The 26,350-nt window shown below is 44.0% G+C and overlaps 2 protein-coding genes across 4 annotated transcripts; one reads left to right on the top strand and one right to left on the bottom strand.

Annotated features, from left to right (window-relative positions):
• Positions 1-18: 18 nt before the first annotated feature.
• On the bottom strand, positions 19-6,646 carry tmem64 (transmembrane protein 64). The gene is made up of 3 exons (XM_023820184.2): positions 5,125-6,646; positions 2,978-3,133; positions 19-2,322 (listed from the first exon to the last, which is right to left on the bottom strand). The coding sequence occupies exons 1-3, from the start codon at positions 5,833-5,835 to the stop codon at positions 2,119-2,121; spliced, it is 1,071 nt and encodes a 356-aa protein (XP_023675952.1). The 5' UTR covers positions 5,836-6,646; the 3' UTR covers positions 19-2,118.
• Positions 6,647-10,617: 3,971 nt separating this feature from the next.
• necab1 (N-terminal EF-hand calcium binding protein 1) lies at positions 10,618-26,191 on the top strand. Of its 3 annotated transcripts, none has more exons than XM_072705808.1 (13): positions 10,621-11,040; positions 12,022-12,046; positions 13,732-13,840; positions 16,908-16,933; positions 17,083-17,180; positions 19,652-19,788; positions 21,801-21,922; positions 22,247-22,323; positions 22,549-22,602; positions 22,901-23,013; positions 24,247-24,324; positions 24,495-24,738; positions 25,375-26,191. In XM_072705808.1, the coding sequence occupies exons 1-13, from the start codon at positions 10,954-10,956 to the stop codon at positions 25,390-25,392; spliced, it is 1,188 nt and encodes a 395-aa protein (XP_072561909.1). In that variant the 5' UTR covers positions 10,621-10,953; the 3' UTR covers positions 25,393-26,191. The 3 variants fall into 3 exon arrangements, with proteins under 3 accessions (XP_023675846.2, XP_072561909.1, XP_023675848.1); XM_023820080.2 differs by having other exon boundaries at positions 10,628-11,040; positions 24,495-24,586; XM_023820078.2 differs by having other exon boundaries at positions 10,618-11,040; positions 24,495-26,191.
• The last annotated feature ends 159 nt before the right edge of the window (positions 26,192-26,350 follow it).

The raw sequence follows: 26,350 nt of genomic DNA, 5'->3' as shown, positions 1-26,350 counted from the left end.
ACTAAATACAAAACCACATTTCATTCAAGTTCTAAATTTTTTATTCTATTGATTTTGCATCCCAGAGCATAAGTAATTTACACTTTGACATTTTATTTGATAACACTGAACAAGCCTTACAGCGATATTCATTTACACACTGTAAACGTCTCTGTATGTCAAAATACAGCATATATGTAATGCACTTTGTTGGGCCACGTCTCATATGTCCCGATAGTGCCTGACCTGTGCCTGGTGCCACGTGGGCTCTTGCCCAGCTTGTGATTCTCAGCACTGCTACGGACATATCAGAGTCTGCCGAAGACATCCCTCATTTCCGTAAATCCCCACCATCGGAAGTTCATACCTCTTTAAACAGAGTGCAAGCATTTCCACGAGACTGACATGGCTTTTCGAGCCTTGTACATTTTAAAGCGTGTCAGACTGAAGCCTGCATTCAGACACCGATTTTTAAATTTTTTTTTGCATCGGACCGGATCGGGCCGGGGGTGCTGTACAAGCCCCCTGCCCAAAACCCATAATGGGACCCGTTTGCAGCCCAGTACCGGTCCATTATGTTATATGCAGCAGGATGCACAAGGCAGGTTAGCGTTATAGCACAAGCTGGGGAATGTCAGATGCTTCGATATCCAGCTTAAGTGGATAAGATTCATTTGCTTCTCAAAAATTATTGCTAAGTTTCACACACAGGGCCTTAAGCTGCAAAACTGCTATCTGATCAGCTCTAAAATATAGATAATGATAGCTTTAAACAAATTAGCAGCTGGGATGTAAGTCAAACTTAAACATTTAATTTAAAAAAAATTACTTGGCATACATTGCACAACAATCAACTGTTAGTAAGAAAGTCAAGTGTTGACAGCTATTATATATATGAACAGAGGTTAAATAAAAACATAGAACAGGCTGTTCGGAAATTTCAATAGGACGCAAAAACAATGCCAGCACTGGTCATAGAAACTTTTACTAAAAGGAGCTTAATAGATTAATAAATGTTATTGTTCCAGCGGCACTGGGGAGATCCCATGTCTGCCAGGCCGTCTGAGCAGCTACAGCAGTGTTTCCCGATCCGGTCCTCGGGGTGGGGGGGCCCAGACTGACTTCCTGGGGTTTCCCGATAACCGGGTCGGGGAACACTGTGCTACACGATACAAGCAGGATCTATGGATGCAAACTACTGCCCTGTCACCATGTACCGTACAGACCCCCAGTTAACGAGGGCATGCTTGTTTACCATCTCGGCTGACTGATGTCCACAGCACATCTCGCACTCACACGGCACCTGTGTTTTCAAACCTGAAAACTGCTCCAGTTACCCCAGTGGGGGGGGGGGGCCTTCAGACAACAGTCATAAAGCAGCTTATATCATCAAAACTATTTAACGTGAGTCTCAAATACTATAACAATTCAGAAGCGGATAAAACAGCTTGTGCACTCATTGGGCAACATGTTTAAATAGAACCGCCTACACTATATAACATTCTACAGCTTTCTGCTTTTGTACCGAATGGCCTTTGCTCGTGACGTCTGTAACCTCTCGCACCTCGCAGGGCCGCGCAATCTGACGATTTGCCCCGTTTGAGCTCCGTGCTCAAAGATCGGCCATCTGTTGGCGTCGTGATGCGACGCCGGGGACCACGCAGAGAGCGACCCGCTGCACGAGGGTGCAGACGGGGAGACCAGGGGGCACGGACAGCCATAGCGCTCTTCTGGCTTTAAATTAGAGAAAAACAGCAACTGAAATAGAATATTATCATGGAAAAAATAACCAAATGCACAGCTGGGAAACACTATATAAAATGCACTGTAAAGCCATGTTAGATGCTGGATCGGGTACGAGCCGTTTCACAGCCTCCCGATGTCCTTACGTCTAGCGGCTCAGATTAACCCTCCGCGTTGTGCCATAGTGCCCAGGGCAACGGGCCGGTATCCGGAAAAGCCCTCGCAGGCCCCCCAGAAAAGCAGGGGCGCATGGCAGAACGACAGCACCAGCTGGTCATGCGTCCGCAAGCCTCCATCAGCTGCATTGTTCGCCGTTAGCGTTCGGCGCATACCGGCAAATTTTAAAATGGTTTTCTTTATATGTTACATGTAGTTGTATCTGCGCTCCGCGTGGGCTCACACCACGTTGACCCCGCCCCCGGCGACCCCGCCCCCGGCGACCCCGGTCCGCTTGCTGCAGTAGGTGGCCCCGCCGTAGTTCAGCACGCCGCCGTTCACGTACGACGTCTTCAGCTCCATCTGGCAGGCAGCGATGGCGGCGTTCAGCTCCACTTGGGCTCGGTGGACGACATAGAACATGAGGCCGATGCTGATGACGATCTGTGAGAGGCGGAGGCGTGACGCACGTTTCAGGCACATTTCAGGCACGTTTCAGTAGGGGACATGCTTCAAACACCGCTCCCACAATGAGAGATACACAGATTAGTAACAGTGAAAACATTATAATTATTATAACTTTTAATATAATGAATTTTCTAGATTTTAACAACTCTGAGCTATTAGTTAAGTTCTCCCCAAGCGAGCTCGATGGGCCGAATGGCCTCCTCTCGTTTGTATAGTACTTATGTTCTTATCATATGTTTATTCCTTTTTATCCCATAGAATCCTTAAATACAGAACACTATTTGCATACTGTGCACTTTGTTTCCACTATGTTGACTTTGTTTGTTCCTTGATTATTCTGTTTTGCAAATGACCTTAACTGAGCTAATCTATAGCAGTACGGCAACTCGGGGATCAGCCAGTGTGCCTAGCAGACCGAAGCGGGCGCCATTCTTTCACCTGAATGTTCCGGATAATCAGCTCACATTCATGTCAACTGAGAGCAGAAAGGACAAAGAATTCTGAAGCTTGGCAGCTGGCCAGATGAAAAGTGCAGGAATGTGCGCCACTCCTTTGCTCCCGGGGCACCGATAGCCTACAGCAGAGCCAGACCAGCCGGCCAAACGCCCCCCCTCCCCCCTCCCCATCTCACCTGCAAGCTGAACACGAAGTAGCCGCTGACACTCTGCTCCGCGATGACGTCCTCCATCGTGCGGAGCGTGGTCCCCAGGTACGAGTTCAAGAGCTGTGTAGGCAGCAGACCAACAGAGGAAGCCACCAGGTAATTCGGCAGCGACACATCTGTGATCTACATGGGGGGGGGGGGGGGGCAAGACATGAAACTGCGCAGCACTGGCAGAGAACACATACAACTGTCAGCTCAATGGCCAGTAAAGATACTGAGTCTCGAAAACTGAAGCAGTTTATATTCTGGACTAAAAGAACCAGTATGTAACAACTTTTTGTTCTCAGATTCCTGCATATTCCAACTGCATTTTACAATTTCGCCTATTTGCAGTATTTTTCCTCAGCATTTTATTGTTTTTAATAATATTTAAATGTACCTGGGTGCCATGACAACTTAAACTTTATAAATCCCCGGAGGGAAATTATCTGTCTATAGACAAACATTTTGAAAGCAGGCTAACAGCTGCATAACTATGAAGACAATCATGTTTCCCATCCAAATGACCTTCTACAGCAAACCTTGAGCTAAGGAATTTAAATAAGTATGCACAGCTTACACAAAGATAACTGTTGCTATTATTTGCTATTAGGTTACAGGAAACAGTGTGCAAGTACACAGAAACTGAACGACTGGCATAACTAAGCCAGGAGTGCCTGTTCTAGCCGACTGAGCAGGAGGTTTACATGTGGTAGGGCAGACGGGAGGGACGCAGTGTTGATTGTGTCTTGGTATTTCCCACCACGTCAACTCATAAAAGAGCAAAATGACGTTGTTGAAAACGGCGCGACTTAATGCAAGTCACAGGTAATATAAAGCCGACTGACTTCAGCATCATTACAGATGTCACCTTTGCTGTACACGCGCCTCAGATTACCCTCATTAATGCAACGGCATCCACTTCAGCACAAAGTACCCTAGAAAACTGCCATTCTCCCGGAAAGGTGGCTGATTAAGAAATGACGGCTGCAACCACCACTACACACGCTTTAAGAAAATGCCTGCAACTGTAGACAGCTTCAGATTGGGGTCTTTGTTCCAGGTGCCCAAACCCAGACAATGGTTCTGACTCACACTGAACAAGCTTCATCCTTTCATAAGTCAGATAAATCAATGGAAAAAGTGCTACAAAGCACATCAAAGCAACAAACCAAAGGAGCACAGAGAAAACGCCTTTCTGTGCTAATGCGGAACATGCTAAAAGTCAATACATGCCTACAGTAGAACATCTTTAACATAAGAGCCATGTCGTTTTAGCAAAATCACCAGTGGCTTCATCTGAAGGACTCTTACGCAAGCTGCCAGAACAGCAGAACGCCTGCGACGGGGCACGGACAGCCAAGGCCAGGATAACAGGACACACCGTTACTTCATGCTGCCACGCAGATTACAGCATGCTGCCGTATACCGCAACTCAACATGTGCCGTATCAAATTATCCTCTCCAGTCAAAGGCGTAGGTCTGTCACTTCCTACTGAAGTAATGATGCACGTGGGCGGAAATTATGAGGGGAATTTGGGGGGTTACAAACCCCCGTCCCTGAAAAATCTAAACCAGCCAAATCATATGTAGATACTTTTTTGCTGCCCTTGAACCCTGGGTGGGTGGAGACCTCAACCCCCCCCCTCCCCCCCCATGCTGAACCCAAAGTTATACCCTTGACGGTGCATACTTATGACTTATTCTTACAAATCTAATACCTACAAGTGTGAAAATAGCCTAAACACAGAGAAGACACACGTCATGTGATTCTGTTGCCGACATAACGGTTTTAAAAATCAAACAAAAATTGGAATGCTTTGCACATCCTGGATTTTTCACAATTTCTTCCTCACTGACCTTTGTAAGCTGCAACAGCATCATTATAAATTCCTCAATGTAGAATTAAACACCTTGTTACTTATCCTACTCATTTATGAATGAGAAACAGACATATCACAAGCATAACTGTGTGGTGGCAGACACAAACATCCTATGGGGTATAACAACTCTGGTGAATACAGACTGCACTGAAACACAAAGTGCAGGAGATGAGGAAGGTGTGTTTAGCGCAGACAAGCCTGGCAGGTTACGGTGATCTCCCACCCCAGCATGTATTGCCGCAAGCAACTTACCGAAAATACCGCATTTTGAAGTCCAAACGGTATCGGGGTGAGTCGCGCTAAGGCCACAATTTTAAGTCCACTGCCCCCTTCCACCACCCGTATGACGGCACTCAGCTGCTCGCTGTTCCCTATCCGGGTCAGAACCCAGTCTGTTAATAAGCGCTTGCAGACTACGTGAGCGATGAAGGTCCCGATGAGCACCCCGACCATGACAAGCCCCATGCCAAGCACAAAGCCGTACAGGTATCCGGCAGCCACGTTGAGGACGATGTAGCCCCAGCCGCAGGGGAATGACACCAAGATCAGGCCCACTATGAAGAGCAGCGCACCCACCAGGCTGTCCAAGCTCTCCACCCACATGAGCAGGTCCTTCAGGTACTGGCGCACCAGAGCCACAGAGGAGAAGCACACGGCTGTCAGGATACAGACCAAGACAGCGCTCTTAAAGCAACAGGTGGAAACGCAGTAGGGGTGCCGGGCGTCCCCGAGGAAGGAGACGCCGCCGTCCACGCCAACTTCGCCGTCTAGTTCGGCGTCCAGCTTGCCGCCGGCGACCCTCTCCTCAAACGCGCTGCATATCAGGATGTCCATCTTGTCGCAGTCGGCGGAGTCCTGGGCGGACCTCTGCAGCCAGCTCCTCAGGTGCAGCTGCCCTTTGCCCGCCACATGTTTCAGGACCTTGCCTAGGAGCTGCAGGCCCGCAGATCCAGGGTTCCACATGTTTCACCTTCGGCCGCACGCCGGGCACAGAGGTGCCGGCTCTGCGCTAAATCGTCCGTCACTGATGCTGCTTAAGCAGGATACAAACTTTCCGAGCAGTGCCTGCTACATCCCCGCTGCAGAGCGGCTCCATACGCGCCTTTCGGCCGCCAAGCTTCTCTTAATGACCCAGACGAGCGGACGCGGTTCGGTAAAGGCAGCCAGCAGCTCCCTCCCCCCAAAAGTGCCGTCTTTATCTGGCGTACACCAGTCCCGAACCGGGCCGCTCCGTGGACGCGCCGTTTACCGCTCGCTGCTGCTGCTGCGGGGTGACAAACGCCATCCTCCCCCGGGGAAGCGGCTACGCGGCACTCACCCCCGGGCGCCCTCGATCACTTGGTCGTTGGGCCGGCTACACGATACTGACCCTCTGGGTGGCCCCGATCGCTCAGTCAGTGGGCCGGCTAACCCGCTCACCGCAGCCCCGCTGGCAGCCCGGACAGAGTCCAACTTTTACGAGTCGCCCGTCGAACTGCCGTCCGTGTGAAAACGGCACTGCCCTGTACGTCTCCTTCGGACTCCCGCGCACATTATCACACTGGAGTTTTCCTGGCTGGCCGGACTACAGCTGCTCCTCCCCGTCGTACAAGCCGCTTCTTCGCCAACTAAAGCCGTCACCACCTCCGGCCGCTTCCACAAACACTGGAGACGTAGCTCACTGCACTGTTTGTTTTCCCACAATCACCCTCGCCCGACCACGTGACACCGGCTATCGCGACACGGGCAGCGACGTAGACTGGAGCGCGGTTACGTAATCCGCATCCCCGGCGTGTTGTTTGTTTCCTTCTTGTCTCAGATTGCCTGTCGTCAGGTTCCTTTTATGTCACGTGATCCTTTTGTATCTTTATGGTGATCCGGCACCAGGATCACTCTCGTATTACCATTGTAGTTGGCGTTATTGTCTTGATAAGAAAACACGTGCGTGATGTATATGCTTTATTTAGTTAATGACTCACGCAATGGTGATAGTTCGGCGCTTTGGAACCACTGTCTGCTATTTCCGAAAAGGCTGTTCCGAGCCGTCTTCGGTTACTGATTTCAGGTTTCAAAGTTCTATGTGTTACATTCACAGCTGTACAATGTCCAGTGAGATACGCGGTTGCCGAGCTGAGAATAGGACAGTTTAAGAGACAAGACATAATGTACTGACAAACATTCATTAATAATGAATAAAATGAATAAATGAATAAAAAAAAAAAGCACTTTTCCAACAGAGTATTAGATCGATGGTATTCATAGCCTTGGTTTTTACTGAGCTAGTATCGGGAAAAATTCATTGTGGAGTCTTAAAGCACTTATGTAAGTCGCTCTGGCTAAGGGCGTCTGCCAAATGCTGTAAATGTAAATGTAAATGTAAATGTAAATAATCGTAAATGGCGTGCAAAGTTGGCTGTAGTTGGAGGTATGCAAGAGCCCAGGAATAATTATTTCTATATGATTTGCTGTAATGAGGTTTTTATTTCATATAAGATGCTCCCATTTTTGTGTCCTCGTTAAATTATATTTACGAAGATTCCATATGCATAGAAAACATGAAATAAAACTACAGTTTCTAATGTTTCGAATAACTTTTTGAAAAATAAAATGTCAAACTGCTAAATTGTCTTTCAGTGTAGTGGTCTGCACTTTGATTAAACCATTACCTCTTTAAATAAACGTATAAAATACAAAAAAAAAAAAAAAAAAAGCATTGAGACACCTGGCCATTACACCTACAGGAACTTTTATGACATCTCATTCTAAATCCATAGGCATCAATATGGAGTTGTTCCCCCCTTTGGTGCTATAATAGCTGCCACTCTTCTGGGGAGGCTTTCCACAAGAATATGGAATCTGTCTGTGGGAATTTGTGCCCATTCATCCAGAAGAGCATTTATGAGGTCAGGCACTGATGTTGGATGTGATGACCTGGCTCACAGTCTCCGCTCTAATTCATCCTAAAGGTGTTTGTTGGGATTGAGGTCAGGGCTCTATGTGGGCCAGTCGAGATCTTCCACCCCATACTCACCCAACCATGTCTTTATGAACCTTGCTTTGTGCACTGGGGCACAGTCATTCTGGGACAGAAAAGGGCCTTCCCCAAACTGTTCCCATAAAGTTGGAAGCATCTAAAAATGCATAACAATTCTAGAATATGTACACAAACACATTTTGGAGAATTCTAAGATTATAACTTTTGAAATTCCAATAGACACACTCCAAAGTCCTGTGGAAGGCCTTCCCTGAAGAGTGGCAGCTGATATAGCACCAAAGGGGGGACAAATTCCATACTGATGCCTATGGATTTAGAATGCAATGTCATAAAAGTTCCTGTGATATAATGGCCAGGTGTCCCAATGCTTTTGTCCATGTGGTATACTGTATATGTTGAAGTCGAAGTTTCGTCATTTGGTGTAATGTTTTCGTCATTCGGTGTAATCCAACTTCTCCATTACACCAGTGTCATCCATTACACTGCATGACAGTACCACTACATAGATGAGTCAGTATTGCTTTTGCGTGTGTTTTTGTGTCCTGTACATAAATAATTTATTTGCCATGTTAACTTCCCATAAAAAAGACTGTAAAGGGTTTCTTATATTGGGCTAAAAATGTATATTCCAGATTAGTCAGTACTAAATGTCCCTGGTTTATGTTTTAAACCTAATAAATGTTAATATTTTAATGCATGTTTTTCTACATTTTCTACATGTCCTTGAACAAAGATAGAGTTGCAAGGTACAGATAAAAAATAAATGCATACCCAGTTCCTAAGGCTGAGCTCCTAGCAAGCTGATTACAGTATTCAGATAATAGCCTACAACTATTTCTAGACAAAGAGTCCCAGCTCCCTATGTCATAGTTTCAGGAGAAACCATTGAGGAAATTCTCCACCCACAATAACAATATACAGTACCATGCATCAGGGACAGCATGTTATTCATGTTGACAAAGTATTCATAATTAAAGACAGTTTAGATCCATGTCAATAATTTAATGTTCATGTCAATAATAATTGCATAAAATCTGCAAGAAAAACAACAAATTACATAGATTCAGTCTTGCAAACTCACAGCATTATCCAAACGAACAGACAAAAAAAACTAATACAATAAAACCACACTACTGCCAGTTACAAAAAACAAAAAACAAACAAAAAAAAAACAATACCAGAAAAAGAGAAACGAAAGAAAAAGAAAAAACAAGCTATTTACACGGCCCCATGCTCAAAACATAAAAGAAAGTAAAAACATTCCTTTTAAAACAGCAATATCGCCGTGCAATTAAACCACGTTCGGTCCAGTTACAGATCGTCTTCCATCAATTCCGATCACTCGATCCGTTCTCCGCGGCAGACAACGCCCCAAAAACCTGCCTCTTTCCGCGCCCCTCACAAAATAAATGAGCAAATAAGTCTATTAATTAGTCACACGCCACAGCGCGGACATCACAAAGAAACATAAACCAATCAAAGAAAAAAAATCCTATTTCCACTGCCTACCATACCCCACTCATGACAAACGCAAAAACAAATAACTGAAAGGTTCGAATTTCAGGTTTATAACATCATTCTATTTTTATATAATAAACAGGCACATATTTATATATTTATTTTGAGCATATTTATCTAAAACTTTTCAGGTTGTTTTACAAATATTTGGAACTTAGAACTGAAATGAGTTGCTTTTTTTTTTTTTTTTTTTTGAGAATTTCGAAAAGTGATGAGGTGAAAAAAAATACATACACGGACTGATTGTGTTTCACAAATTACAGGACCTCCGTATATGTTAGGTATAAGGATTATGATGTGTTACTGGACCATGAATGTAAATTCGGATGTAAATCCCCCCCCCCCAGTTTCTCTTCATGTGAATCCATAATTTTCAGTTCTGCTCTTCCACTAGGCGGAGCAGTTGTTAAATATATTGTATTATCATAGTATATTGAATTAGAACTTATTGTTTGTATGCTTTATGATGATAAACATACGATAAGTAAATATTAAATAAATAAATATAGCCAAATAAATGTTGAGTAAAATGCAGATCTTTCTAAATGATTTCTAAACATTTTTGTTGATTTATACTTTGCAGTAATATAATAATAATAATAATAATAATAATAATAATAATAATAATAATAATAATAATAAAAATAAAGCTTTATTTGCCATTTGCCGGTGTATTGGAATGCCTCTTCTCCACATCCCCATCTTGCTCCCGTTTCAGACACACACACAGTTGGGAGTGAAGCCAGGCATCCGATTGCAGGGTCAGGCCGTATTTCTGGTGCCACTGGAGCTTTTTTTTTTGGCGGGGGGTGGTTTCTAGCTATTGAAAAGATCAGGGACTAAGTCAAGATTACCTGAGGCTTGACAGCTTTTTTGATGAAGGTAGATTGCAATCGGGACTAAAATACTCGGGGCTAGGGTTAAAATAACTGGGGCTATTACCCCGAGTTATTGGACCTAGCTATGATCGCCCATGGCTGAAGGGTGTTAAACTAGCAACCTTCTGATCACAGATACAGCGCTCTAGCCTGCTGAGCTACACACTGCCCCTAACAACAACAACAACAACAATTGTAATACTCATTATTATTATTTGTATAAATGCATAATTTTGCTGCTCATATTTCTCATGTTTGCTCGTGTTCTTCAATTGTTGCGTGGGTTTATTCTCTGTTTTTCCTCCTTCAGTGCAAACACATGTTAGTTATGAAAGCTGGTGTCTGTAAAATGTAATGTGCGCCCTGCGATCGACTGCGATTTCACAACCACGGTGTTTTCATGCATTGTGTTCTAAGTATTTTCGGAATATTCACGTCTGCTCACACAGACACGGCTACTTGGAGATGATGGCCTAATTAACTGCTGTAGCGGAGCGTTTTCCGCCCCGCCGGAGCGCAGTCCTAATGTTCTGCCGGGCTGCGAACGCAGGCGGCGCGCTTTCCCCGACCGACTCTACTGACTGAGACGCTTTCCGCCCCCCCCGGCTCATATAGTGTTTTGCTTAACCCCTTTTAGTCTCAATACACTGAATTTACGGATAAAATCCACTGGCATTAATTTGTTAACGGCGCCAAACATCACCGGCAAAAATGGATAGCTCCGAAGAAGCGCAGTCTCTTGAGCACGAAGTAAAAGCGACGTCGGAGCTGAAGAAGGGAATGTCAATATTTTTGGACGTAAGTAAAATGACAAATGATTCGGCTGACATATGATTTTTGAATTTGTGAAATGCTAAAAATCACTGATCACTTAAGACAGGGGTAAGATCCTTTAAGAAATCCATGCCCATTTTTGCAACTTCTGCACATTAGAAATTATGCTGTAGTAGTTCACATGAGATTTATATTCAACAGGAACACAATTCCAAACACATATTGTTTAAATATCGATTGTCGCCACAGAATTATTGTATGAAGATGCTAGGTATTTAGACTAGGCCTATATGAAAGTAAAATTACATATAAATAATAATTATAGCGTAAGTACGGGAAACAGATTGCGCTACGTATTGTCAGTTTTTTAACTGTTGGAAAAAAATGCGATCTTAATTTTTGCAGTTTTAGTAAGAATATTAATTAATAACTAGGATTTTTAAATGTGTAATAAAACAACCAGCGTGTTGTTTAATTATTATTAAATGCGGTAGCTTTTCCGCAGGGTTCCTTGTCACATCCCAAGTGGCGTGAAGATATCTGGAAATATGTGTCCTTTTGTATGTATCAAAGGATTTGGTTTCTGATCTTAAACAGGTTAACCCTTGAAGGATGGCTGAGCATAAAGAGTACTTGTCGTAGTACAGAAATTACAAGTTTTGCAGAGATCACTATATATAGTGACTGCATTCTGCGCTGGTGTACAGTAACTGCTATAGGGACATTCCTGTCATTCCATACTATATCAGAGTATGATTATGATGATGGCGCTTCTCATAGAATAATAATCACACTGACACTTTTAGCGGTATGTTTGCACCAATTGATAATGTATTGTTACTCCGCGTAGTAGCACAGCAGACCTTATTGCTGTCCATGTGAATATTCTCCAGTGTAAATCCTCAGAAGCTGAATATCTGTATCATGGTCTTTTCCTCTTGTAGCTCCTCTGTTTTCCATTGAGTATAACCAGATATTTGGTCTCTTTCTGTGTTCCCGTTTCAGATTTTACGAAGAGCAGATAAAAATGGTGAGCATTTTGATGTGGGGTTTATGATATTGTTCTGTATCAACCATGCGCTCTGTATCAACCAGAGCTCGGGCTTCTCTAAATCACCCATTTTCCACTGAACTCCAAATAAATCATCACATACAGTGATACAAAAGACATGTGATTCACACAGCAACAGTGGAGAGACACAAGACCTGTACAGCGATGTCACTCTTCAGAATGCATTTATGCCCAAAAGCAACAGGCTCATTACCAGAAGCTCACCAACATATCCACATGAAATCATACTGTGCGAGGACCTGGAAGTTCCTTGGTCCATATTAGAGAAATATTTATAAAAGTCAAACAGTAAAATTATTGCAATATGCCAACTCGGGTCAGATTACAAAAGCAGAATTCCACATTATAATAGGAATTGGTAACACTTTCTATCAATGTCGTGTCTATAAGAATCTATGAACACATTCATAACACATTATAATGCATTCATTAAGCATTATTAACATGGCTATAAATAATTATAAAAAGGCATAACATATCACTGCCATGTTTATTATGCTTTATGAATGCTTTATGAAGCTGGTGATTCCTGGTCTTAGAGGAATGTCTTATGATGAGAGGTTAGCTGAGCTGAATCTGTTCAGCCTCGAGAAAAGGAGACTAAGGGGGGACATGATCCAGGTATATAAGATTCTAACAGGTCTCGATGCTGTTCAGCCAAATGGCTACTTCAATATTAATTTAAATACTAGAACTCGTGGCCATAGGTGGAAATTGGCGGGAAAACATTTTAAACTGAATTTGAGAAAACACTTCTTTACGCAGTGTGTAGTAAGAGCACAGAAGAGTCTTCCTGTTAGTGTAGTGCAAGCTAAAACCCTGGGTTCCTTTAAATCCGCGCTAGATAAGATTTTAACAACTCTGAGCTATTAGTTAAGTTCTCCCCAAACGAGCTTGATGGGCCGAATGGCCTCCTCTCCTTTGTAAATTTCTTATGTTCTTATGTTCTGTCATCTATACGCACTATAGATACAGTCATATTGCAGTACAAAGCATCCTTAATTCTTATACCGACCATTATAATGCATTATGAAGGTATCTATAGTGCATTATAGATGAGAGCTTCATTGGAGCTTATTAAGTATTATAATCAACACCTTATGATTGTCAATGGAAGATGTTGTAATACTTTATTAATTCTTATACCAACCGTTATAATGCATTATAGATGGCAGCTTCAAGTAAAGTGTTACGGAGTCTACAGTGACAATCTTCTGTATGACTTTCCTATGCAATCCATTACATATTTGGTGTGGATTTTAATAATAAATATGAACGTCAGCACAAGATTTTTGGGAGGAGACCCCTCACAGGCATTTGTATTGCTAAAAAAAATCTCCTTTGATCCCTGTTTGAATCTCAGATATGTTCATGTGTGACTCACCTTTACTTGTGGATGTGGTGTCTGTTAAAGCCCTTGAGGATTAAACAGGAGATCAGGGCAGCGACCCGCAGGAGCTGGACCACCACAGACGAACAAGCCCTGTTAGGTGTTTCCTGTCTGTGTCACGAATGCTGATCTGAATACTTAAGTGATAACCATGGGAAGGAGGCAGGATGAGCTAAATCAGGGGTCTCTAAGGGAAGTATTTCCCTTATTCTCTTTAATTAGCGATGCTGTTAACCCCTTATGTCTTCTGCAGATGATGGCAAGCTGTCGTTTGATGAGTTTAAGGCATACTTCTCAGATGGCGTTCTCACCGGAGACGACCTGAAGGAGCTCTTCCACACAATTGACACCCACAACACTGAGTAAGTAACGTCTCTAGTCTCATGCCCCCGTAAAACGATGGGTCCCTGTTATCTCTTTTTGCGTGGGGGGAGAGCAGGGGTAATGATATTCATTTGTTTGCAGTTGTAATTACACTGTACTTTTCAGTGACTTATGGAAATGTATGGATGTAGCAGGAATGAGGGAAAACATTACAGGATTATTGAATTAAAGATTTTTATTCATCCTTTATCCAAAAACACTTTTGTTAATTAACTTTATATTTTACTGGAGTAATTCAGGTTAATTATCTTGCTCAAGGGTAAAACTGCAAAGAATTTCATACGACTTTAAACTGTAGTTTTGAGCTTCAAGATTATGTCCTTATCCACATGAGCAAGTTGTAAATATGTACACATTATCTTAATTTTTGCAACATATGTTTGATAATGTTGGTGTGAGACAGTAACATTCTTAAAACCCATTTTAATAATCCATTACTTATTACTGTGTTAATCTTTTAAATTAAGGACTGAAAACATGTTATTTGTTATTTGACCTCTGTGTGTCAGAATGTATTATAAATTGATTCTCTGGGTTATTTTAGTCTTTGGCATTTAAGATAAGATTAGTGCTCTTTAGTAACAGTAAATGGGCATTGATTGGTGTAAATTAGGACTGTGTGTGTCTTATGTGGGTGATTTTCCGTTGGTTTTCCGCTTGTAAAAGGTCAACAGGAAGAACTCAAAGAGCACATGGACATCTGTAGATACTTGCCTTGATCTTTCTTCGTCTACATTTAATTTTTCTTTGTTTGTCTGTTGACCATGTTTCATTATGAAAAGTCCATTTCAGCACCAGCGTATTTCATATGCTTACAAGCTTTCTAAAGAAGCTAAATATCTTTAGTCTGATCTGACTTTGGTTTTCTAGACCAGTTTCTATTCTTTAGTATTGATATCCATGCAAGGTTGCTTCACGGCTTTCAGAAACGCTAAGAACGACCTCTTTGTTCATGAGATGTTAAAATAGAAGGATTTTCACCCAGTTGTTTATTTTAAGCAATATCGGTATTAATATTAATCTAAGAGGGTCTGTAACATATTGATTTACCAGAGGCTTCTTTCCCATTTTTCTTTGATCTCTGTTCAGCTTGAGGCAGCCTCTTTATTGTCCTAAAACCAGTGCTGTTTATTAATGCTCTCGATGGCTTGCGCTTTGAGCTGATGTTTGTGCTGGAAGCCTCTTCAAGCGACTGTCATGACAACAGACGGCCCCGTGGGGTCTGTACCCCAGGCACGACAAGCTCCCAATTCACCGACATCACTGGCCTTTCTGGCAGGAGTGAAGGGGGGGAGGTGGTTAGCTGAGCGTGTGAGACGAACTCAAACCATAAGCGTGTAACAGGCAAAATTTTTGCTAAAATGCAAGCAGCTGCTCAGCTTCCTTCCCAGATCTCAAACAGTTTAATTTAGAAACCATTGTTCTTTAATGACAATGTTCTGAGCACGATGATAAGGAAATCATTTGTCTTAATTCTCAGCTAAGACCATAGAAGCTGGTTATGTATACATGTTGTTCTCTGTGATTCATTATTGTGTCTTAATTTAGGCAGGAGTCTGGGCATTCAGAAATACACAGTGAGAGGGTTGAAGGACACGGAGACGAACCCCTAGTTCACTGCCTGAATCCTTGTAATGTTTTACACAGAATTGGTTCAGAAGGACAGTACAGTCACTGATTGGTTGGTTATTGTGACTTACTTTGGCCTCCTTCTGCAGTCCAACGAGATGCAGTTACGCTAAATGATGTCTGTGAATTGCCCATTGTGCATGATGGTGTGCTTGGATTGACATTACGCACCGTACTGCCTGTACCCCCCCCCCCCCCCCCCCAAGAACCTGGTCCAGATAAGCGGTTGGAAGATGGATCTTCTCCTGTCAACCTTCTGTGCTTGACCTTTGGAAGATTCCAGTATATGCTGATATACCATGAATATCAGATGGAAATACAAACACCTACATCAACCGTCATGTATTTTTATGCTGGTACCTTTAATTTCAGTTTCTGCCAAGTGTTTTGCTTCTTTGTCAAAATAAGATGGTGAATGTTATACATTGATAGCGTTTCGGGTGAATGTCAAACCTCCCCTCCTCAAATTCCAAGTCTTCTCACCATGGTTTCCATGGCAGCGTTGTCACAAGGTACTCAGCTCATCTGCAGTTTAGTTTGATATTCATCTGCTTCTCATGTAGCTGTGGCTTCTAATAATAGTTATTGTAATACTCCCAGAGTCACTGGGTGTTTGCTGGTTGGAGTGTCAGCCTGTGAAACCCAGACACTGAAGATGCATGAAATGGAATTATTTTCAGTGTATAATATAATCCCTTATTATTGTTTAAACAATCTCATATATATATATATATACACACACAAACACACACACACACACACACACACACACACACATATATATATATATATATAAAGGGGGCATCTTGTTTCAACTATGAATCATATGTCATGTGAAGGTTATTTACAGCCAGTTGTTTGGAGAACATCTTAAATGACACACCACCTTTGGTGTGTATATCATCCTACGACACTGAATGGCTGCTTCGTGCCGGGCTGGCTAATTCTCACTCAGCCATGAAGGACCTCATCCACTGGTGCCGCTTATGAGTCGGGTTACAAACATGAGGACAAAGAGCTAGAGTCTGATCTGCTCTCGCGTGTAAAAGGAGAATTGTTAGACCGTTAGCTCATCAGCGGTAGCCAATCCCTGTGTGCTGCAGCCTGTCCCCAGCCCGTGCCTGTATGCAGTTCATATTTAATGCACTCTACACAGGTAGAGTTTATTAACAGCTGTGGTTTGGTAACAATAGACTAGAAAGTCCAATAAAAAAATTTAAATCTCTCTGTACCCCTGGAATATTAGCACCTCAGTACATCAATGTATATGTTGGATCTTTTTATATTGTTTGTTATGTAATATGTTTCATTTATGATTTATAGTCTGATGCCTTCACAACTCCAGGTGTGTTTGAACAATTTTTTTGTTGGTTTTGGTTCATTTTTGGTTAACCAGTATTTCTCATCTTTCTTCAGCAATGTGGATACGGATGAATTGTGTGGTAAGAATTACCGATTTTTTACTCATCCAGAAACAAACTAATTTGGTGTTTCGAATGCCCTAAGATTTTAACTATAAAATGATGTGATATTGAAATCTTTGATGTATCATCCCTGTCAAATAATTGTTTGTTTCTTTGTAACTTGGTAGAATACTTTTCCCAACACCTCGGTGAATACAAGCATGTCCTTGCGGCTTTGGAGGATTTAAATGTTTCCATCCTGAAGGCCATGGACAAAACCAAAAAGGTGTGAGCTTTATTACACGCGTGTGTTCCTGTGTGTGTATATATGTCTGTATTGGCTGTATTAGAGGTATTATGGAGCAAAAGCCACAGCCTTGTTGCCTGACCCTGGATAAAAGTTCATTTTATCCCTTGGTGGGTTGTGACTGAAAGCACATGGAGGTACAGCAGTGACCTTTATGCCCTTTGTCTGCTTCCAGTTCTATTCCTTCAGCTAAAGGGTATAAACTGTATATGTATATAAATATATATGCGTCATGTGTTGTCGCTGTCTTGGGGTATTGAAGAGTGTTTCTGTGACTCGTAATAAATGAAGTGTATAGAATAGAATAGCCATATGAATATACGTACGAATAGCTGAATTGCAGCCAATCTGAAGCCTTTTACCTGCCATTCCTGATTTTGTCTTGCACCACCTGGGAGGACAGAAGACCGTGAAGCACTTTTTCACGCTTGCTTTCCTCATCCAGACTGATGTCATTAATTTAGTTTTCGTTCGATAGAGCTGCCGTGAGTTGTGCGTTGCTTGAGTGGGGAGCAGCCGCGGTGAGTGTGCCGGGTGTGTAGGGGGGGGTCGTGCTTGTTCTCACGACTCTTCACAGCTCATTTGCATGTACAAATATCAAATTTTTAAAGCTGATGGCTTCTACGGCAGCCTGCTGTTTCGGGGCTTTCAGAAGTGCAGGCTTTTGCATGCTTCTTTGTCAGACGGTTAGGGTTAGGTTTAGGGTTAGGGTTAGGTTTAAAGTTAGGTTTAAGGTTTTCACCCTACAGTTTGTCCTCCACAGCTGCACTAGGCCCTCTGAAGCCCGTTGTCTTTGTCAGATGTAACTAAAGACCTGATTCTATGTGCACCATCCCCATGTGTGAATTACTCCTTAATTATGCCCAGTCTTCCTAGTCAGAGCCAGATATACTTAAAAAACACAGTCTTAGACTATCTTAGATTAGACAGGGTGTTTCCTTCGCCAGGGTGCTGCCCCATTTCTCACTGCTCCCATAAAAGGCATCTCTAATCAGTGTCTTTTTAATCACCGCTTCCTGATTATGTGGCCCGGGTGTCATTTTTAAATTAATCCCGTGTCACTCAGAGCTCACTTAAGTCCTCAGACAAAGGCTTTGTGCCACAATCTGCGACAATAATAGCTGCAACCAGCTACATGCTTTGGCGATGCTTAGAATTAGCGAGCGATAAAGCAGAAATAAAATATCAAATGTTTTACTGAAATATTTTCAAAACGTGTGATAGGGCAGTCAGTGATTCTTCAAAGCTCCTGGCTGTTTATTTAATGTTTCTTCCCGTGGCAGCTGCTCTGTGAGATAAGTTGCTGATGGGGAGGTGAGTCATATGTAACCTTGGAACAAGAAATGGATCATGGGAGAGAAAAGGCGGCTTGGCGCTTCCTCTGATTTTCTTCGCTGAGGATGCAGATGGCAGAAGAGCAGCAGCTCCGATCAGAACATTACAGGCTCAGATGTTACCAATATCCTACTTTCCCTCATCACCCATCCATCTATTTTCCAATCACTTATCAAGCATAAGGTCACTGGCAGAGGTGGGTAGTTTAGGTCTGGAGGGTAAAAATCCAGACCAAGATTTTGTTTCAACCAACCAATTGAGTCACATTCAATGAATACTCAGCTGGTTGGCTGGAACAAAATTTTGGACTGGATTTTTACTTTCTGGTCCTGAACTATCCACCTCCGGTCACAGGGACCCAAAGCTGATTCCTGGTGAATTAAGGCACTGGACTGTGGGCAATGTAGGAAATCTGCAAGCATAATTGTGTGTCTTTGGACTACAGGTGGAAACACACACAAAGTGCATCCTCTACCCAAAGAGCAGAGAGGGGATCTAAAGCCCCCCCAAGTCTGCGCACATTTCATATGTTTAGCAGATGTGTTTACCCTAATCTAAGAGTCTGCCAGCTCCTGGGGGGGTTACGGAAATTCTGGGCCCGGTGGTGAAATTACTTAGCAGACCCAGGGATTTGAACCTGTAACGTCCTGATTATAAACACAGCCTCGCAAACCACACGCCACCCCCAGTGCTGGTTTCACTGGAACACGACTCCATTTGCTGCTGTCATTCACACATCACGCTGATGAGTGACGAGAGTCAGTTTGAGAACTTGCTGCCTTAGAGCTGCAGTCCCTCCTCAGACCATAATTAATGTCCCTGTTCTGTGCTCTGAAATCCGATCGCTGTCCTCCAAACTGCCAGTGAACACACTGCGAAACCCCCATCCTGGGAGCTCTGTCAATGAAACCCAAATTCTGTTAAAATAGCAGCCTACTGACTGACTAATGTGCTACTGGTACTGCAGTGTGAATCACGTACTGGAATACACGACTTCATATAAAAAGTACCACTGAGCTGGACATTGGATTAATGATTAATCCTTTCATTGCATAAGTCTGATGATAAATGATTTAAGGATGTTTGGGGGGTTGCTCCGGGGCTCTCACATGCAGGAGTACCTGGGATCTTCTCGTCTGGAGCAGTTCGTCACTCGCTTCCTGCTGAAGGAGACCAGCAGTCAGCTGCAGTCACTGCAGAGCTCACTGGAGTGTGCCGTGGAGGCCACCGCGGAGCAGATGTGCCCGGAAAGGTGAGAACCTCTCCTCACGATCGCACAGGTCAATGGCGCAGATTGACGGGGACGTGGGGCTGAAGCTAAATGTAGGGGGCATGCTGTGCGAGTGCATGTCTTAAGGACAACGGCAAGCTTAAACCCGCTGTCCCTACATTTACATCCAGCCGCCAGAAGGGTGAGCTGGGGTTAGACTTAGAGTTGACTTAGACTTAGACTTATACTTGAGTTTATTGATCCCCTTTGGGGTGAAATTCATTTGGTCCAGCAGCAGGTGTCCAGAGGCCAAATAACAAGGAAAGAGGTTAAAAAAAAAAGTATGAATTGATATTAATAGGAACCAAAAAACAATATTAACAGTTTAGAGCAGATATGTAGAATTACTTACAACTTAATCAGTACACCAGAAATAATAAAAAAAAAAGAATTCCTTCAATCACACAAAGCACACCAGTGTGGAATGATGTTATAAATTCAGAGTAGTTCAAAGAAAATGAAACAATATCCTAAAGTAATGTTCATACTCATTAAAATTCTTATGCACCCCCCCTTCCTACATCAACCAGAAAACAGAAACAATGCCCTATATTTCCCCCCCTCGCCCTATATACCAAGCGAGAACCCAGAAAGAAAAATCGATCAAAATACGATACACGTAATTTTCCATTACCAGTGAACGTGCACAAATAAAACAGTAACATTTTATTGCTCACGCTGTAACATGTTAACAGCCGTAGCACATATTTCTATTTCAGAAGTCCCTCCGATGACAGGCCCCCACCCCCAAGTTGGCTGTGCCACTTTGCTCGCATAAAGAGACCTTCTGCACAACCCACTGCCAATCTGCCTCAAGATTAAATCGAGTTTCTCCACAGGCAGAAAGAAAACTGTTAGCAAGCTAAGAAAACGTTGTTTGAACTGCTGGCCTTGGACAGTCTTAGAAATCCAGGAATATCTGGACGCGCAACTTCAGCAAGTTGTTTTTTCCGTTTTATGCAGGGAAGAACAGTATTTGGGGCCATTTTACAATCTGAACTTGAATAAATTAGGTCATGATATTGACTGTCAGGTCAAAATACAGATGCCTCAAAATAAAAGGTGACAAAAAAATGATTTTATTATATATTATTAAATTCTATATTAATTTTATTATAGTGTGTTATAATTAATTGATCGTATTTAGCGTGATTTTTGAACTAGCAGTGGAGTTGACCTTAACTTGACAGGCAGGGTTCACAGATCTACCTGAAAAACAGAAATGTCATTATGGTGACATGCTGTTAGGCTGGCCTGCCTTTTGTCCAGGCTGGACCCCCCACGTTGTGCCCCATGCTGCCTTGTGCCTTCATAGGCTTCAACCCCCCCCCCAAACACTACTCAGGATAAGCAGCTGAGAATTTGTGGGTAGGTCACATTAAAGGAGTGAAACGGAGGGATGTTTATATTCTTATTGCTGCTATTGTTTCCTGTCATTGTCAGTATTGCTTTCAGTGGCTGGTGTCCAGGGCGAAGTGAACCTGCGTTCTTTGTTTGCTATTCTGTCTGATGTGGTTCTCTGAAGCTCCCTGAAGCAGCGGGGGGAATGATGAGGGCCGAGCCCTGTGGAGGGGGGGGTCGGGTCTGTCTTCGGGTGTGTGGCTCTGTACAGTCACTTAGCACAGATTTGAAGAACCCTGTGACCAAGCTGGGATGTAACAAGAGACCCCCCCCCGCTCTATAACCTGCAGGGGTGTACGGATGGAAAGGCAAACAGACATTCTGATATCGACCTCCGGAGGCACCGGAGTCACATTTTGTCTGTGTGACGTTAGTGTTTCTGACAGAAAGGTTGCTCCTTAGGCTTGACATCACTCAGGATCTCATCGGTTGCTGCTTTTTCTTGTGGAGGAATCTGCATATTTCGCCCCTGAATGGTTATGGGCAAGACTGTGCACGACATAAAAAAAAAAGATACAGTTTGGCAGCGGGAGGGGGGGTGGCAAGGGCTCCGTCCCAGTGAGGGAAGCCTGCTCTGTGTGTTTTGTTCGCAGGCACGGACCGGCGAAGCCGGAGGGGCTAGCTATCCAGTGCTCAGGCAGACGATCAAACAGGAGACTTCAAAGGAATAACAGCCTTTCTCCAATCACCTCCTTCCTCAGCAATGCCAATTCAGGTGACTTCCTGTTCAGGGATGGCATGCAGGCCGCTTCACTGAAAAAAGACCAAGCCTCTTACTTAATACTTTCATCTTTGCTGACTTATAAAATGTTTATTTACAGCCAGTATGTTGCATTGGGTCCATCTGTTGGATCTTTGGAAAAGATAGTTTTCAGAATAATAACTCTAACAGTGTAGTGCAGCCTGAAGCACAGACGTCAGCATGACGCTTCTGCAAACTGAGGCCCCACCTGCCTATGAAAAGGTGAAATCTTTGATGTCAAAAATGCGAACGGTGTGAAAGCCGTCCGTCTTGTCTTCCGATGGTCACGTGTGTCAGGTCTTTACGAAGAGGACAACAGATGGATGACTCAGATCAACAGACTACAGAAGCTCATTGACCGCTTAGAGACTAAGGTACTGAGATGTCAATTCTTAGCACAGCTGTTATTTTATGAAATGTCAGTTTTTGTCGAGCTGCACTGTGAATAACAACATGTATTTGCTGCCTCCTTGTTCCCATGTAATTATTTCTTCTCTACCGCATCTGTATCTCCTCAAACCTCCAGGATCCATCCTAACAAATATGCCAAAATCACAGGTCCCAGTAACCCAGGATTGATGTAATTTTTTCTTCCACAGGAGCTGCGGCTTGAACCTGTCGAAGAAGAAGTTTCGGGAGGGACGACCAAACCAGTAACTCACTCAGAATGAGTCGTTCTTAACACTCATCCCAAGACCCCACAACACTATGGATCCTGGGGAAATCAGAGCTATAAATGTAGCACAGCAGTCAAAGTGACCCACGCATCATGTGACCTGTTTGCCCAAAGACAAATTCATTCTACAATATATTCTACCATCCTTGACATCACCGAGATCGGAAAGCCTGCACCTTACAGTGACCCAGAACGGTGGCTATGCTATGCTCTGCTGTCAAGTGACTGAAGGAGCCCCATCTTGAATCTCTCTCCTTTCTTGCCTTTCTCTGCAGCACATTCTGATCGTCCAGCGGCAGCTGCTGGTTCTGGAGGAGGAGATGGAGGACTTCCGTCTGGCCCTCCGGCAGTATGTCGAGAGCAGCGGCACCCAGAACGGCTGCCTGCAGTGAGTTCTCTCAGGCCACAGATGCACTCGCTTTCACTTTCGCTTCTCATCCAGTCTGCTGATTCTCAAAGCTCACACTCCTCGGTGACAGAAGGCACTTGGCTCACAGACCGGCATTGAGATCACAGGGCCATTTAAGCAGCAAGTTAGAGAAGGGGTTTCTTACCTGGAACCACAACCATTCAATTTGCCACTAGAATCCACCACCCCCACCTTCCCGGTTTTACCAATCCGTGACATTTTTTGCCCGGACATCAAATGATTGGGAACTTCTAAGTTAGAAGGTAGGGCCACATGCCAAACATCTACAACCACCCCAGTAATCTGGGGGCCCTCAGTAGCTCACGTAATGCTTGACACCCTCCAGCAAATGGGTCGGTTCACTGTCGCAGGAGTGTGCAGTGTGCAGTGTGCAGTGTGCAGCGTGCAGCAGCCATAGAGACCGACGCAGCGCTAACTGCAGCTCGGCTCTCAGCACGGCCGTCACACCGAATGTCCGCTTCCTAGGTGGACTGACCTGCTGTAAAACGCTGATCTAGGTCCTTCCTTTCTTAAGACAGTATTCCCCACTCGGGAATGAGCAGTTAATCCCAGCACAGGCATCCTTCTCTGTGTGACAGTAGCTTGTGGTGACATGTGGCTCAGCAGGTTCAGCCTCGGTGCTTGGAAGGTCACTAGTTTGAATCCTGCCTTTGGCAGAATAGTCGCATCACTGTTGGGTACTTAAGCAAGGCCCTGAACAACCCCCCCCTCCCAAAATGCTCCAGGGGAGGTGGATAAATGGCCTGACCCTAACCCCAAGCCTTGCTCTCTACTGTGTGTCTGTCTCAAAGGACAGAAGGTAGTTTATGTGAAAACAAGTTTTCTAATGTACCTTTGCAGATGGCAAATAAAGCATAGTTACATTAGACACGTGTTCCCTCCTCTGCTTCGTTAAAAGATGGAGCAGAGCGATACTCCCTGGGTTCCACCCAAAGCAAGCTGCCCATTGGGGCGGAAATGTCTCTGTGGAGCACAGGGCAGACTTACAGGCTGCAACAATGGGCTTCCCTGCCACAGGAAAACCGGCACGCCCTGAACTCCGGCCTCCGTGTCCTCGATCGACCAGCATCCCTGCTGACTCCATGCCCAGTCCTCTCCTTTCCTTTATTTTCATTAATAGATAGAAAAACCCGCCGTAACTATGCTTGCGAACATCCAGCACGTTTCTCCTGTTTACGTCTTTCTCGGCAGCATCGCGGTACAGAAGCTGGCTGATGAATCCCGCTTCACGGTCTATGAGTTCTGGGAATGTAGCAGCGTCTGGAAGAAGTAAGTGTGAACGCAGAGAGAAAGCACCAGCACTGTGTTAATGCAGGACTATCCTGGCAGCAGCCCAACCTTGGGAAAAATGAACCAGTTGTATCCCCTTCCCCGGGCTTGGTAGGGTTCCCCCCCAGGAAGAATGTGATTAGCGTGGGTCTTCCTGTCTCTGCTTGCAGCCACCTTCAGGCCAACCACAGTAAGATTTTCCAGAGGTGCAACGTGGACTTCCTGGAGAGCCCCGAGGTCGTCACCACTATGCTGGTTCCCGGTACATTACCGCCTGTTCCTTATGCATGTTCCTTTCCTGGAGAGCCCCGAGGTCGTCACCACTATGCTGGTTCCCGGTACATTACCGCCTGTTCCGTATGCATGTTCCTTTCCTGGAGAGCCCCGAGGTCGTCACCACTATGCTGGTTCCCGGTACATTACCGCCTGTTCCGTATGCATGTTCCTTTCCTGGAGAGCCCCGAGGTCGTCACCACTGTGCTGGTTCCCGGTACATTACCGCCTGTTCCGTATGCATGTTCCTTTCCTGGAGAGCCCCGAGGTCGTCACCACTGTGCTGGTTCCCGGTACATTACCGCCTGTTCCGTATGCATGTTCCTTCCTGTGGTTTGCTAAGTCGGCACCCCCATCAGTAGGTGGTGCCCTGGGTGGCTACCTGTGTCGCCTATAGCAGGACTCTTCAAATCTGGACCTCGATTCCAAATCCAGGCCTTGTTTTCAGTTCTTCCAGGTAGTTAGTTTAATAATTACTGATTCTGATTGGTCAGAGGCTTCACACCTGGCTCACAGGTGAAGGAAGGCTGGAAAACCAGCAGTGCTGGGCCCTTGAGGACCATGATTTGAATAACCTTGGCCTGTAGGACTGACGAAACATATTGTCATAGTCATTATTGCTCTTCCAGGCATCTGACAATGGAATGAACATCCTTTAAAGACACTATACCTGGCAACTTTTAGAAGGAAAGTTCCCATGGTCTGAATGCAGGCTAAAGCAGACTTTACTCTCGGGGGTGATGTTTCCTAACCGTGGTCTTTCCTTTTCTTCATCAGCTTCATGGTGGGTTCTGAACAATAACTGACCAGGGCATGGAGGCCTGCCTGTGATCACGCGAGCCGCCGAAGCTACCCCTCGTGCTGGTGAACGCCATGAAACAAAAAGACGCTGAACCCTTAGTCCATGCATAGCGCCCCCTGCTGCTCACGTGATTTATTATGCTGTATTATTAGTGTATGACTCGATCTAAGACTTTACACAGTGCACAGCGTACATTTGTTGGTTAGTGCGGTTGTGTCCACGTGCATAAACATCTGAGCAGTTTTTGAGATTATTTCGTGAATAAATTTTGCCGTGTATGAACACCTTGGTTATAGTCTAGGAGTTTCGTAGTGAAGCAAACAGCACCATTTAGTTGAATTGTAACATACTGTCTTCCAAATTCATTACACTAAGACCATCAGGGTGTTGGTTCCACCGGAGAACGGTCCACTATTATAAATAGCGCACAGATCAGGTCGCTTTCACGTTGTGTTGTGAAAGGAATTTGCAGTAGATGTAGCTTTTCCTTTCATGGGGTAAAAACAGTGTTTCAAAGCGTCTGCCAGTATTTTATTAAAATAAAATATCCATCTGCCTCCAGACTTTAAACTTAATGCGCAAAGACAGGCGTTCTTTAAGTGCATGTTGTCCTCACTCCATCATGGCAACGCTCCTCTTTATAGATGCATAGAGTACCATTTAAGTCTGAGATAAGTTGACACCCTGAATAAGTTACTTTTTTCATCCGTTATTTAACAAATGCATTGTGCAATACATATTGTGAAAGTAACAATATTGTGCTATAAGAAAAAATAAACAATATATTGGATATTTCTATGCGTTTCTGTATTGAGGTCAGCGTCCGGATGACCCTTTTTGGATAGATTCGTTTTCATTCCCGACATCACGTACTGTTCAGCACCTTTACAGCAGAATATTGACCGAAAAAAAAAATCAGTAAAGTGTTTGTTGTAAAAGGTACAGCATGGA

The sequence above is a fragment of the Paramormyrops kingsleyae genome, chromosome 23 (assembly GCF_048594095.1).
Source record: "Paramormyrops kingsleyae isolate MSU_618 chromosome 23, PKINGS_0.4, whole genome shotgun sequence".
NCBI lineage: Eukaryota > Metazoa > Chordata > Actinopteri > Osteoglossiformes > Mormyridae > Paramormyrops > Paramormyrops kingsleyae.
Note: the sequence above shows the minus strand (reverse complement) of the source record. Positions and strands in the feature narration are given on the sequence as shown.

Bases quoted from the DNA above. Each gene is read 5' to 3' on its own strand.
- tmem64 (XM_023820184.2), bottom strand. From the start codon at position 5,835: ATGTGGAACCCTGGATCTGCGGGCCTGCAGCTCCTAGGCAAGGTCCTG. The intron at 3,134-5,124 runs GTAAGTTGCTTG...CCCCCCATGTAG, and splicing joins TTCAAAATGCGGTATTTTCG to ATCACAGATGTGTCGCTGCC. The intron at 2,323-2,977 runs GTGAGATGGGGA...CGCCTCTCACAG, and splicing joins ACTTCGTGTTCAGCTTGCAG to ATCGTCATCAGCATCGGCCT.
- necab1 (XM_023820078.2), top strand. From the start codon at position 10,954: ATGGATAGCTCCGAAGAAGCGCAGTCTCTTGAGCACGAAGTAAAAGCG. The intron at 22,324-22,548 runs GTACTGAGATGT...TTTCTTCCACAG, and splicing joins TTGACCGCTTAGAGACTAAG to GAGCTGCGGCTTGAACCTGT. The intron at 23,014-24,246 runs GTGAGTTCTCTC...CTTTCTCGGCAG, and splicing joins ACCCAGAACGGCTGCCTGCA to CATCGCGGTACAGAAGCTGG.